General features: G+C 30.4%; 1 protein-coding gene across 1 annotated transcript; it reads right to left on the reverse strand.

The window, feature by feature from the left end:
- Positions 1 to 9,239: 9,239 nt before the first annotated feature.
- On the reverse strand, positions 9,240 to 10,673 carry LOC124925005 (spermidine coumaroyl-CoA acyltransferase-like). Its single transcript, XM_047464983.1, has one exon. It carries the CDS (start codon positions 10,671 to 10,673, stop codon positions 9,240 to 9,242), a length of 1,434 nt encoding a protein of 477 aa, XP_047320939.1.
- Between the last annotated feature and the right edge of the window lie 5,766 nt (positions 10,674 to 16,439).

The following is a 16,439-nucleotide window of genomic DNA, read 5'->3' on the forward strand; positions in this document are numbered from 1 at the left end:
CATTAGGATAATCCTAGCTATTGCTGCATATTATGACTATGAGATATGACAAATGGATGTCAAAACCGCTTTTCTAAATGGTTTTTTGGAAGAGGATGTGTACATGACACAACCTGAAGGTTTTGAAGATCCAAATCATGCTAGGAAGGTATGCAAGCTTAAGAAGTCCATTTATGGACTTAAGCAAGCATTCATGAGTTGGAACTTTCGATTTGATGAAAAGATCAAAGAGTTTGAATTCATTAGATGCGAAGAGGATCCTTGTGTTTATAAGAAGTTTAGTGGGAGTAAGGCAGCCTTCTTAGTCTTGTATGTGGATGACATACTACTTATTGGTAATGACATTCCGATGCTAGAGTCCGTAAAAGAATGGCTGAAGAAATGTTTCTCAATGAAAGACTTAGGAAAGGCTGAGTACATACTTGGAATTAAGATCTATAGAGATAGATCTAAGAGGCTTCTTGGATTAAGTCAAGGAACTTATATTGATAAGATTCTTAATAGATTCGGGATGCAAGATTCCAAGAAGGGATTTTTTCCCATTCAACAAGGTGTATATCTCAGCAAGACGCAGTGTCCTAAAACACCTGCTGAGCTTGAGAAGATGAACAAGATCCCATATGCTTCTGCTATAGGATCTATCATGTATGCCATGGTATGTACACGTCCAGATGTTGCATATGCTTTGAGCATGTGTAGCAGATACCAATCAAGTCTTGGAGAAGCACACTAGAGTGCAGCTAAAAATATCCTGAAGTACTTAAGAAGAACAAAGGATGATTTCTTAGTATATGGGGGAGATGAAAAATTGATTGTACAAGGCTATACTGATGCAAGCTTTCAGACTGACCGAGATGGCTTTGAGTCTCAATCGGGTTATGTCTTTATCCTTAACGGAAGAGCTGTGAGCTGGAAGAGCTCCAAGCAAGGTACTATAGCGGATTCTACAACAGAGACTGAGTACATTGCTGCTAGTGAAGCAGCAAAGGAGGCCGTTTGGATGAGGAAGTTCCTAGATGATCTCAGTGTTGTTCCTAGCATTTCAATGCCTATCGACATCTATTGTGACAACAATGGTGCCATAGCTCAGACAAAGGAACCGAGTTCGAGCTCCAAATCCAGACACGTTATGAGAAAGTATCACCTTATTCGACACATCATCACTATGGGTGATATTAGGATGTGTAAGGTGCATACTGATGACAACATTGCAGATCCATTAACCAAACCTATGCCTAGGCCCAAGCATGAGAGTCACACTAGGGCTAAGGGTCTCAAGCACATTGGAGAATGGCTTTGAGTTTGCTTTTGTATTACATTATGTATTTAAGAGTGTTAGACACCAGTTTTATGTTTGACTTGATGATTTTATGATATATGATATTTCATCCTTATTTATATTGTTTTTTATCGATATTGAATAATATGTCCAAATATTTCATTATTAACAAATGGGATCACCTTAAGTGTTCTGGTGAATGAAACCCCATTAAGTGAAATGAAGTTTTGAATTATTAAAAGTCTATAGTTTGAAATCATCAAATGGACATAGATGATTTTATAAGTTACTATATTGTAAGCTGACTGATAGCGTCAGGTTTCATGGGCTATAAGGACATGGAGATGTCTAGTCAATTACATATATGTGTATGGATGATACATGTAAGACTGACCCACCTTAAGACTCTCCAAAAGAAATTGTAGAGTTTTAAGTTAAACCATGTTTAGTAGATTCCTCAGACATGAGTATGTTGTGGCCTTACTTGATGATTAGTATTTCTTTGACACTGTTAAACGCTTTTCGTAAAAGGGAGTTATAAAGGCAGTAGTTGGGATTGCTAAAAATTGAGTGGGAGCCATAGTCATACAAGAATGGAGAAGTCCTCCTACTTCATGTATACTGTGATACATTGAACAGGAATGATGTCTCGGCCACTTGAAGAGCGAGAACTGAAAATGCATGGCCATGCTCGGATGGATTAATATGAATCACCTGTTTAATTGACAGTTCAAACTCAGAGTTCAAGAAACATATTTGATAGAAAGGTATGAATGTTACCATATCATCAAATAAGACATTAAGAGACAAAGGTATCTAATATTGCACACTTGTTTAAGGACAAGTGGGAGATTGAAGGAATTGTGTCCTTTAATTTAATGTGCAATGACTAAACTTGGATAGGACAAATTAACAGATATAATTTAATCCGATTATTTTAGGAGTCGTAGTGCTTTTCTAGAAGCCAACTACGATTAATGGGGTTAAACCTATAACTATTATAATCGGGTCCTATGAGGTCACACACTTAGAGTTGACCGACTAGATAAACGTGAAAGATGATTAATTATTAATACATATTAGATATTATTAATAATAAGAAATATTATTTATTTGTGAAATAAAATAATATATAATTAATACATATTAGATATTATTAATAATAAGAAATATTATTTATTTGTGAAATAAAATAATATATAATTAATGGTTAATTATGGAGTTAAGATTGTGAAATAAAATAATATATAATTAATACATATTAGATATTATTAATAATAAGAAATATTATTTATTTGTGAAATAAAATAATATATAATTAATGGTTAATTATGGAATTTTATTTAATACAAAAAGATTCACTTATTTGCAAAAAAACGGCAGCGAATAGAGAGAGAATTGTTCCTCTTTTAAAAACGGCTTTTGCTATATTACGGTGAGAACTCCAAGAGGAAGAAATCATCTTTTAATCTAGCAATTGGATTGTTTCCCCTTTGTCTTTTTCGTCCTAGCAGTCGAAAGTAAAGAGATTTAGTCGGGCTCGTGTGGACCAAGTAGAGGAGCAACACGTGGGGCTCTCGACTATTCATTACTACCAGATCTGATCCGGTTCGCGCATCAAAGGTATATTTCTATAAACTATATATCATGATTCTATCAATTATGCATGATCATATGATTAGATGTTTAGATTAGATCTATAAATTATTCCGCTGCGAACATTTAATTAACCAACAATAAGATGTTTGTAGAATTGAACAGCAAGGTCATGAACTTGCTACTTCCCTTGCACATACTCACCATCATCCGTTTTAGCCTATACACGTTCCGCAAGTTCCTAGCCGAGTATTTTCGAAAAAAGAAAACTGTATTTTTATCCCTAAGAGAAAGCCAATTCTGTCTCGATTTCTACTTTACAAAACTCTCTTATAACAAAATCAAGCTTCTAAATTTGCCAAGGACACCCTTCTCCTCTTCATTAATGGGTAGTGTTGCAAAGAGCACGTATTTCTTGCTTAAACTTATCCATATGCCCCTCCCCCAGCCTTCTCCTCTTCATGAATGGGTAGTGTTACAAAGAGCACTGTATTATTAAGCACGACGTTACCCATTGCCGTGGTTAATAATACTGTATTATTAACCACGACATTACTCATTGTCGTGGTTAATAATACTGCATTATTAACCACGACGTTACCCATTTTCGTGGTTAATAATACAGTATTATTAACCACGACTTTGGGTGAACGCCGTGGTTAATAATTTTAAAAAAATTAAAAGTCGCGGTTATTTTTTGATTTTCACAAAATCTATTTCAAATATTTTTACGAAAAAAAAGACAATACGGAAAAAAATAACTCATAAATTAAATTAAATTCAAATTCAAATTCGAGAAAATTCTAAAATAGTAATACAAAACTTTGAAATTAAATTGTAATGTGAATCACTGAGAAAGGGAATCCTAGGCTTCATCTTGCTGCTCTTATTATTTTTCTCCTGTAAAATGCTGGAGGCTCATCCACATTTTTCGAGCTATCTCAAATCCCCATTATGGAAAGTTTCATCAACAACAATACTAACTTCAGAAGGAAAACCATTTGCTACTACTTGATTAAGACTCCCTGTCACTTCGAGTTTAACATGTGTAGCAACACTTGGTTTCTCCATCAATATCTTACCTCTGGTACTATTCTGCTTCTGTTTGTTGTGGCCCATGGGTTTATGTCTAGACATGCTACCTTCACCAGCAGATTGAGGAAGAACTTTATATTCAGTGGAGTTAGTGATTTGAGTACTACTCTCTGTAACCCCTTTGGTAGAAACTAGATTTAAGGTAGATATATTAATCTTGGCAGCAACTGCAAGTGACCCCTCCCTATTCTCTTTCTCATTGACACAAGTGGGTGTGGCAGGTGTTTCAACTTTCTGAACCAAACCATCAGCAGACAAAGTGCGTTTATTCAACTCTTCCAACTTTAACAAAGCCTTTGCCTTCTGCTCTCTTTTCCGCTCTTCCTCTTCCTTCTGCAACTGTTTTGCACGTTCCCTCGCCATTTCTCTCATTTTAGCACGCTGTTTGATAACCAAGCAGGATATTAGAACAAGATATAGATACAGAACGAAAGAAAATCAAACAGAGTAGTTACACATTACTTGTGCCTCGCCATTGCTCTTATCAAACTCTACACATGAAGTTTCTCCTTCAACTTTGTTGCCTCTAAGGCTGGTTCTAGGTTTCTCAACAGCATCCTCAGAAATCTGTAGATCTTGTAAACAGGTAGTAGCATGTGCAGACTCAACGGCATGAGGCTTCTTTTGCCACCCATCCCCACCTTGAGCATTAAACCTTCTTCCATAATGATCAAGTTTTCCTTGCATCTCATGACCTAGTACCCTGAAAAATAAATTGTAGAAAGTCATTAACAAATTAATCAATTTTTTTTTTATAGTTTAGTCGAATCTGTATCGACGTCTTCGTGTCTTGACAGATTTAATTTTTCTTCTTTTTTTTGGCAAAGCATCGTTTTCATGTCTCGACAGATTTTTCCAACATTTCATCTGTTCAAAAATTATCACTTTTCACTTTAAGAGCCAAGAGCCAAAAGCCAAGAGCCACTTCTCTAACTAAGTGAATCATTAATTTGAATCAGTCAAATTGAAAAATGTCATCAACATTTTCATCTACTCGACAACATTCTCTCCACTCTCATAGCTGCCCAATGCCTTTCCTATTAGGTGGCTAACATTCTAATCAAAACTCTTTCAAGTCGATTTGAGAAAGTACGTGGCAAATTGGGCAATCTCAACATTTATTACCCAACTTGAGGGGGAGTGTAGAAATATCTTCAAATATAGAAAGTCAGTAACAAATCAATCAATTAGACTAATTGATTTGCTAATTGACCGAAAAAGAAATTAATGTTATCAGTAGCAAATCAATTAGACTAATTGATTTGCTAATTGATTAAAAATTTGATGTGAAATCAATTATATGATCTTATTGTTTAAATTATTTCGTTTTCTAAAAATGTAATGTTCACTATTTAAGCACTGAAGTACTTATTAAAATACTTATGTAAAAAACAGAAACAAAAAACAAACAATAATATACTTTACAATTTTCCCTCTATGTCTCTAAATTTTCTACATAAATGTTAGGCATCCTTACTTTCAATGACGATACTGCATAGTAAAATATACCAAACACAGTAAATAAGGTCCTTGGAACAGATGCTTCAGTAAAAGTTATTGATTTGGGATTAATATTTTGCTGAGGAACACACACCTTCTCTGACTGGATAAGGTCTCCACCTCCACGGTTTCGATCATTTGCTTGAAAGTTGATCCATTATATGTCCAAGTCAGAGATATAGCAATCAACAAACATACTTGAATGGTAGATAAAAAAGAGAGTCATGAGTAGGAAGTTATTTCAGCTTATTAACGACAACTTATTCAGCTTATTTTATATTCGTAGGTATGTTTGATATAATCTTAGATTATTTATTAGTTAAATTTGTGTAGGTTTGATTCAACTCATATCTCCAATTTATTTATTTTTATATTTATAATATTATTTAATAATAAATATTATATATATATATTTATTAATTTAATTTTAAATATTAATAAATGATTTAAATTAAAAAATAATATATTTGAAAATAAATTATATTAATATTATTTTTCATAAAATTTTGTTAATATATAATTTTAAATATTAATAAATGACTTAAATTAAAAAATAATATATTTTAAAATAAATGGTATGAATATATTAATTTTTATAAATATATAATTTTAAATATATTTAATATAAATATGATATAAATTTAAAAATATAAATATTTAATAATAGTAAAATCAATTTCTTCATTCATTTTATAAATTAATTGAACTAAAAATTAGTTTATTTTAAAATAAATTATTTTTTATAAATTTTTATTAATATATATATTTTAAATTTAATTAAACGTGGGTGATTTCCCATTACATATTACCTTTTTTATTGTCTTCATTTTTTTTTCCAATTTTTTCAAAAAATATTTAGATGAATCATGTATGTACCTATCATTAGATGATCATATGAGTTATTTCACATTTTCACACTTCACTTTCTCTGACATAAATTTTCAATTGACAATTCATTTTAAGGTACTTATACTCAATTTCTTAAAATTGCGAGTAAACTCATAAACTCGAACGAGTTTATGATTCAATCTAAGGAAATCGAGTCATAAGTCGCTAAAAATTGCAAAATTGTAAAATCGTTGTTGACTTGCGTGTTGACTCGGTAATCTCGCTAAAATCGAACAAGTTACTAGACTCCTCGACTTCTTCGTAATATTGTGTTTTTCTTGTTTGAAAATATAAGAAATTTGTTTACTTTTACAACTTTCCAAAGTCTTTCCTACTTCATTATTTGAAAAAAATTACTTACTAGCTTTCTTCAAAACTCTTTTGGAACCAGAATGGTGGTTCCCTTGTTTATCTCCTCTAATAGCTCCGTCTTCCTTTGGAGGAGGTTACCGTTCTGCAATTGCAATTTAAGGCACGACAAGACAAATTATAAATTTATTTAGACCTAGTTCTTTTTGAATTTTAAAAAAAATTCAAACAAAATCAATATTTCAATCAATAACTTCTCAACAATTACAATATATATTTAATTAATCAAAATACTAAAATACCCTCTATTTTAAATTATTATTTTTTATTTTATATATATATATATATATATATATATTAATACCTTTTAAGTATTTTTTATCAAAAATAATCGTCTCCTATTCAAAATTATCAACAATCATTATATTTTTCTCTATCTAAGTTTAGAAAAAAATCCTAATCCAAATTAGGCCTTAAATAATTTAGTATAAATAATAATCATTATTATCACCATATCTTTATTTACTTCTTCTTTTCATCATTTTTTTCACATATTTCTTCTATTTTCTATAGGAGTAATGATAGGGGGAGCGAAAATATTGTAACGATGTAGCGAATGACGTGTGAAAGTGATTAGGATTGATGACTAGGTCTTCTTTAATATATTTATTTATCTCTCCTTCTTTTCTTAATAATTTCTCTCTGTTCTCTTCATTTATATATTTTTTTATCTATTAATTTATAATTGTATATTTAAATTAATTAATATATATATATATATATTTAAAAGTAATAACTGTAAAAATTAATAAACATATATATAAAAAGAATAAAAAGTTAAATATGAATATGATTAATTTTTTTTAATTTAATTGATTTTTTGCGATTAATAGTTAATTAATTTATTTATGTATTTTTAATATAAATAATATCAAGGAGAACGAATAAATCAAATTAATAAAATATATAAATGCACATATTTTTTAAAATATATATTAAATTATAAATATAAATATATATAAAATAAAAATTAAATATATATATTCATAATTTGAATTATTTCTCTTAAAAAATATTTATATTAAATTATTATTTCTCTTCTTTAAATCATTCTTATTTCTCTTAAAAAAAAATAAAAAGTCTCTTTTTATTCTTATTTAATTTTCTTATAAGATATATATTAAAATTCACCTTCTAAACAATATTATAACTTTCATTTATATATAACGTTTCTTTCTTTGTATATATATATATATATATATATATATTGAAAATTAGTAATTTAAATTTTATTTATTATAAATATTAATAATTTGTATTTTAAGTTAAAATTACAAATTTATTTTTTTTAATTTTAAAGTAAGTAAATATTTATAATAATTTTATAATAAAATTAAAGAAGGGAAAATATTAAATAATTTATTTAAATAAAAAAAATTAAGAGAGAAAAATTATTAAATACAGTTTTGTGACATGTACAAATTTAAAATGAAAGAGAGAGAAAAATTGATACACATCATATTTATTAGGTGACATGTAAAATGCCCTCATCCGCTATAATTTTTTCGCTACCCCTATCATTACTCTAATTTTAAAGGAAATTAAAAATGTATTTCCAACCATTGTGGTGAAGTTAGAAATATCAATTATCTCTACATAAATTTTAAGTGTTAGGAATTAAGTAATTAAATTTTTTTTTATCTGTATGATTAAAATTTTAAATTAATATAAAAGAAAATCTCAAAACAATCCTCTTACATTATTAATTTATTTATTTTTGTAAAAATATGTTATTTTAATATAATATAAATGAGAATTGTAAAAATATTTTATTTCACTCATCATAATTGACCAATACATATTCAATTCCTATAGGATGCACGACAATGAGTACTGATTGTGGAACTTTAACATTCACGGATTTACAATCCTTATTTTTCAGAAAAAAAATCGGTGATAACATTACTATTACCGTCTCTATTCCAGAAACGTATATGTGATCTTCACCTCGTACGACTCCTCGAGGGTCACAAAAATCTATGATTGAGTTACGAAAACTTCTAAATAGGTATCCTACATCTGAACAAAATTTTTTCTGGTTAAAGAATCTCTTTTCTAGTTGTTCTGGAACAATTAGGAGGAGACAATCCTTCTCCCGAAATTACCGAAATTACGGAACTATTTTGCCGAGTTCCTTAGACCAAAACCAAAGCAAGCTACCGCTGATAGAAATAAATGAAATCCAAAAAATTTTAAGCAAATCAAAAAGAGAGTTTTCTAAAAATTAAAATACACAGAAAATGAAAGTGTCATCAAACCTACTTAAACATAATCAATATTATATTTATTCAAATAAAATTTGATTTTACATCAAATTATCACTCCAAATTACACAAATATTATATTTATTTAAATAAAATTTGATTTTACATCAAATTATCGCTCCAAATTACACAATATTATATTTATTCCAATAAAATTTGATTTTACATCAAATTATCACTCCAAATTACACATAATATTAAACAACATAATAATAGTAATTGCATCATATCTTGCGGATTAACTTTGTTCATTTGTGAAGAGCATGTATTTCTTGCTTAAACTTGTCCATGGCAACCTTGGGAAGTCCAATGAAAACCTTAACTCCATCTTCAATGGAATTATCCAACCTAAGTGGAGGCAACAAAATACACATATCATTATTGTTTGTCATATTATGAGGAACTGGCACGATATTCACACACCCTCCCCATCCAAAATCCTCTTCCTCCCGAATACCGGCTCCTCGCCAATCTGTTACAAACATTACTCCTCCTCTATTATTCAATACTTGGCTTCTAATCTCCGATCGAGCCCTCTCCGACAAACTCAATGAACATCGAATGAACTCGGGTTGAGAACAGATGTTCTTGGTCTCTTTAATCAGCTTAACCATGTTAGAGAGAGGGCCCTCAACTAGGTCTCTCCCTGTAACAAATATTGGCGATGATACTAAGAAGGAGTTACCATAATATCCCTTTGGTATTTTGGGATGATCTAAGCGATCTCTGAACCCAATCAACATGATAAATATCGTTTTGTCATCAGGATTAAACTCCAACGCCTTGAATCTCGATCTCCAGATGTAAGAACTCAGTGCCTCGAATGTGGTGACGTTGTCTCCCATTTCCGTCGCTAATTGAAGCTTTAGCCTCTTTATTCCGTCGCTAGATATATTGACGCATTCGTTTATCAACTCAGAGGAAAGATGCTGGGATTCTGGCAAATTGTTTGGCTGAGAATTATTATTATTACCCTCCTCCTCCTTTTCCTCATCTGGCATAATATCTACTGTCAGCTTTTTCCTTTCCCAAACAGGAATCACCGACGGTTCAACCTTGCCGCCGGCCATCTCGGCCAACGCTTTAAAAAACTGAGCAGCTCCAAACACGTCAACAATAGAGTGCAATATGCTCATCCCGACGATGAATCCGCCGCAGGGGAACACAGTTACTTGGAGACGAAGGGGGTGGTATGGTTCTTTATCTTGATTGATGGGCGGCTGGTTATAAAATATGAACTCTTTGGCTACTGACGAAATCTCTCCATCCATATAATTAAGAGAGCTCAGATCGCAATCCAGTACGGCTGCCTCAAGGAACGGGACTCCAATATCTTCATCCGTGTTGAACGTTATGCGAAGGCTTCGGTCAGGGTACCTCATGATTTTTCCGGCGAGAGGGTAGTAAAACACGAGAGTTTTAGCCAGACCCTGTCTCAGAGCAGAGACAGGGTCGGACTGTCTCAGAGCAGAGACAGGGTCGGGGCAATTGCCATTGGGAGGGGCAATAGAGATCGGACGATAAACATAGAGGGTGTGCGTGAAATTCTCGAAGATGTAACGATTGTCAATCGATGAGAGGGAAAGGTCGTCTTGACAAAGTATGGGTTCAGAGGGTTTCACCAAAAGAGGTTCCTTTCTCACCACGCAAAAAGAAGTTGGTTCATGAGTAGTACTGGCCATGGATGAAGATGGTGCTCAAACTCGATCAGTTTAATTATACAAAGATTGTAGTGAAATTGAGTTGGCTATTGCCTTGCAGTCTAGCTATTTATAATCAAACTAATGTTAGGTGAGATCTAATTTTTCTATTTATTGTAAAAATTATAACAATTTGTTGGGTCTCGGTTTTTGTTAGATTGATTGAAAATGAGATATTTGATCAATTTATTTCTACAAATTTAACAAAAATAGCAATGAAGCTATTGTTAAAGGCTTTATTAGTGGTTAGGGAATTGAGATCAAGAGACTTCAAAACCATATATCAAACCTTGTGAACAAAAGTGTTTATAATGGGAACAATTAGAACATCCTGTAACCAGACAATCTCAATTCCATGATGGTCAATCCTTAGATCCCACACCCAATTATCTTCACATAAATTTCACTATATATATACCAAACAATTTTTACTAAAAAGATAATAAACAGAAAATCACTCTGGCATGTAAGACCCACCAAGCTGCAGGCTCTAACTATCACACTAGTACTGCAAGCAACCAACCATGAGAAATAACAACCATTCCTATAGAAATTAGACCAAACTTTCAAATCAAAATCATAATTTTTTTAAAAAAAATTTAAAAAAAAAGTGAAAATTTTAAAATTTTTAATACTTCTTCAAATTTATTAAATTTTTAGACTTACCTTCATTCTTGGCATTTGGACCACTCAACCGCAGTTCTAGTGACCTTTGAAAGTTAGTCTTTTAGTAATGGATACAAGTCTGAAAGCATAGAGAAATCATAAAAATACATATCTTATACAAAAAAAAAAGTGCCGAAAATAAGCCGATAAAAATAGTCAAATAAATTGGATGCAAATTTGGCTTGTTAAGAAATCCTTGGATTAAATTAACTCTTGATGAAAATTTTAACATATTAAATTAAGAAAACCAATAGTTATACAAATTCAGTAATAAAGTTACAAGAAAGGTTATTGATCGTAAAACTTGTTTGAATGATTGTGATCGATATTGATGCAAATCATTTCTTTGAACTCTAATAAAAGTAAAACTGATTGAGCAACTTAAAAATTATATTGTACGGATTGAGATATTAGGACAAACTTACCAACACTAACAAAATGGTATGTAAATTTCAAACTAGAAGGCACCATATTTGTTCTAGTAAACATTTTTATTTTTAAATATAGATAAGTCTTTGTTTTATGAAAATAATTTATTTGCTACTTAATTGAAAATTTGCGGCTGATTGTCAAATCAATTATAATTGATTTGAATTTTATTTTATTGATATTTTATTAATATGTAATTTTTATTATTTAAGCACTAAATTTCTAATGTAATACGAAAACAAATACAAGCAATAAATATATTATTTTTCCTCTCTCAAAATTTATATATATATATATATATTATATTTATAGGGAACCGGCACCATGTTGACACACCCTTCTCCCCAACCAAAACCAAACTTATATGCCTCCATTTAGGGTGTGCAAATGGGTAAATCCAACCTACATTACCCAATTCAAATTCAACCAAAACAAAATTTGGTCAACCCATTATCCAACCCATATTAATGAATAATATGGGCTGAGTATGGGTTAGTTGGGTATGAGTTAGGTAACCCAAACTAAATTTTAGTTTGTAACACCTTTATTACATTTTTTACTCGTTTAATATTTAACATATTTTGATCCGTTTAAAAATTATTTGATTCATTTTACATAATTTACTACATTTTGACTTATTCAACACATTTTTAAATTGTTTAACTAATATTTGATTCGTTTGACCTGTTTTGACTCGCTTAATACGTTTTAGTTTTAACAAGTATGTAACTCATTTTAATCTATTTCACATATTTTTGGCACATTTAACACGTTTTGACACATTTAACACGTTTCTGACATGTTTAACACATTTAACATGTTTTTTACACGTTTAACATGTTTTGGCACGTTTAACATGTTTTGGCACATTTAACACGTTTTTGACACATTTTTTTACGTTTAACACGTTTTGACACGTTTAACATGTTTTTGACATTTTTTGACATATTTAAAACGTTTAACACATTTTCACACGTTTAACGTGTTTTTTATACATATAACACGTTTTTGACATATCTAAAATGTTTAACACATTTTTCACACGTTTAACTTGTTTTTCATTCATATAACACTTTTTTGACATGTTTAACACATTTAGAACGTTTAACATATTTTTTTTACATATTTAACACGTTTTTGAGACTTTTAATACGTTTGAACACATTTAACACGTTTTGGCACGTTTGATACATTTTGACACATTTAGTACGTTTTTGACATATTTAAAACGTTTAATATATTTTCACACGTTTAATGTGTTTTTCATACATTTAACACGTTTTTGATATGTTTAACACATTTTGGAACGTTTAACATATTTAACACGTTTTTGATAATTTAACACGTTTAACACATTTTTGGCACGATTAACACATTTTTGGCACATTTAATACGTTTTGGCACATTAGACACATTTTGGCATATTTAATACATTTTTGACATGTGTAACATGTTTTGGTCCATTTAACACATTTAATATTTTCGGTCCGTTTAATTTGTTTTTTGCTCCGTCTAATATGTCTTTGACATTATTATACGTTTTTTTATCCGTTTAACATAATTTTTATTATTTTGATATTTTAATTACTAAATTAGTTGAAGAAATAATAGGTGAGATTAATATGGATTGTTTAAATAATATTTAGATCATTCATACTAAATAAAATTTGAATATAGTAAACTCTAATTTTTAGAAATAAATTAATTCATTAAAAAGTTTTAAAATAATAGTGATAAGTTAATTATGTATGACTAGACTATAATTAATAAATATATTATTAATGAGTTTTAATATTTTAAATTATTTTCCATTTCACTGTAGTGTTGATCAATCATAGTAGAAGTCAAGAATATATACATTGGAGTTAAAAGATGGTTAATTTTTATTAGATTAATAAGAGAAAATTAAAATAAATTTTTTAATTTGAGTAATCATAACCCAACCCAAATTAACTTACCTAAATTTCTACGAACTCTTAGGTAAATACCCGCGCGTATCTTTCGGCCCATAAATGGTAGACTATTTGTTAGGTAAAAAAAATTATATATATATCTTACCATATAAATAGGTTTCAAATACCTAAATGATAATTAAATAATAAATAAAAATAAAAATGGAAAACACTAATAATATAGTGACATATTATATAACTTGTCACCAATAATATTTTGATAATTAAAAACATAAACTTAAATGATTATCACAAAAAATCATTTTGTTTTTCTATATTTTTCTCTTGATAAATACAACAAACATTTTTTTGTTATCATAATTCATTTAATTATTTTCAAATATCATCAAATAAAAGTACGATTATTTCTAAACTAATTATAAAGTATAAAACAAGATAAATATATATAAATATAAAGTCTATTATTTTTCTATTTTTTTCTCATTATAAGTAAACAATCTTACTTCCTCTTTTATTTGATTATAATAAAAAATATTAAATTAAAAGAAAACTAACCCTACACTAACCTAAATTGTTAATTTTAAAGGTAATTAAAAATGTATTTCAAACTAGGTGAAGTTAGAAATATCAATTATCTCTAGTACAATAATTTTAAGTGGTAGGAATTAAGTAATATATTTTTTTTTATCTGCATCATTAAAATTTTAAATTAATATAAAAGAAAATCTCTAATCAATCCTCTTACATTATTAACTTGTTGATTTTTTGTAAAAATATGTTATTTTAATATAATATAAATGATGAGTTATAAAAATATTTTATTTAACTAATAATTGGTGAACAAGTAGGGTCAATTTCTACTAATGCACGTCAATGTGCAGGGCTTGTGGAACTTCAATATCCACATGAATCACAACCATTTTTTTAGGGAAATTTGATGAAATGGCCTACATAATAGCCTTAATTCCAAAAAAGATCGGCGGTGGATAAAGTTTGCAAAATGGGCCTTTTTGCCCTATGAAATGGCTCCCATGCCCTCGATAACGAATTTATCGTTGATGTGTGATCATTACAAGTGCGAGAATCATGTAATGCTCACACATCATAAGTGGAGCATTGCAATTCTCGCACTTGTAATGCTCGCACATCATAAGTGGAGCATTACAATTCTCGCACATAGTCTAATCTAATTCTCGCACATCATAGTATAAATTATATTTTCCCTCAATTTTTACCCTCATTTTAAAACGTTCAAAATTATCCCGATTTCTCCACTCTCCACGACTCCACCCGCACCACTTCAACCCCAGGAATCGTCCATCCGTCTCGTTTCATCATCGGCCGACCATCCGTCCATCCTTCCTTGAACACTTCAGGAAGATATATCTACAGAAGACGAAAACTATGAGGAAAAAGAAGGAAGACAAGAAGTTGGATGTTTCTTATACCGTATGTGGGTTCGCACTAGCCTTCCAAGTGTGGACCTATGAGGTTATGCAAACGTTTGTCCCCAAACTTTCCCAGAGGAAGCTGCAAGCGCATGAGCCTGTCTGCCCAAGGATAATACAGTACAAATCCAGCGGGAAGACCATCGCCTCTGATATTCATGATGCCCTGCAAGGCAAGGTTGTTACAAAGATGGAAGTGTATGAAGAGGAGAATATTTTGTATAGTGAGGAGGATTTTGAAGATATGGGAGGTAATTTATATGATTCATTATATGAACTAGATTCCAAAAAGAGGAAACATGAAGAGATTGAAGATGTAGCTCCTCCTAAACCCGCCATGAGGAAGACAAGACAAATGTCGAGAGCTCCTCCCAGCCCCAACACCTCCGATTCTGTGGAGAGCTCCCCCGGTACAATGGCATATAATGATGACCCTCAAATGACTCCAACAATGACAGATAATGATGGATGTAGATTGGATCAACTGACGAAAGAGGTAAATAAACAAAAAACTGAAATAAAGCTCCTTAAAGAGAATCAACTTCAACTACAAGAACAAATTGACATACTAAAGGGGGAACTGAGAAGGAAGAAGAAGAAAAAGAGGAAGGAGCGATGGAGAATATCAGCCACACTAAAGGAGAAACTAAGAAGGAGAATAATGAAGAGGAAAGAGAAGTATGAGAAGGTTGAGGATATTGTGAATGATCACGATTTGGAGATGGTGAATGTGTGTATTGAGGATCTGTTTGAGAAGACTGATGAAGATTTGGTGATTGAGAAGGTGGAGGTATGTATTTCTCCACTTTGTTTATGTCCAATTTTTGCATGTTCTATAATATCAATTTTTGTATAATCTTTTTCAAAGGGCAGGGCCAGATTGAGGATCAGAATATGGAGGTGGAGAAGGGGGATGAGGATGTGTTGGTTGATAAGGCGGATGAAAATGTGGTAAAACATGTTCATTTTGTTGTAAAACATGTTCATTTTGTAAAACAGGTTCATTTTGTTAAAACATGTTCATTTTGTTAAAACATTTTCATTTTATAAAACAGGTTCATTTTATAAAACATGTTCTTTGTTTACGTATAATTCTCCACTTTGTTTATGTATAATTCTCCACTTTATTTATGTATAATTCTCCACTTTGTTGATGTATAACTCTTCACTTTGTTTAGGTCTAATTCTCCACTTTGTTTATGTATAATTCTCCACTTTGTTTATGTATAATTCTCCACTTTTATTCCTATGAAAAACCATTCATTCCATCTTGTAAACTTCAAAGTGAAAGC

This window comes from Impatiens glandulifera, chromosome 2 (assembly GCF_907164915.1).
Source record: "Impatiens glandulifera chromosome 2, dImpGla2.1, whole genome shotgun sequence".
Lineage (NCBI taxonomy): Eukaryota > Viridiplantae > Streptophyta > Magnoliopsida > Ericales > Balsaminaceae > Impatiens > Impatiens glandulifera.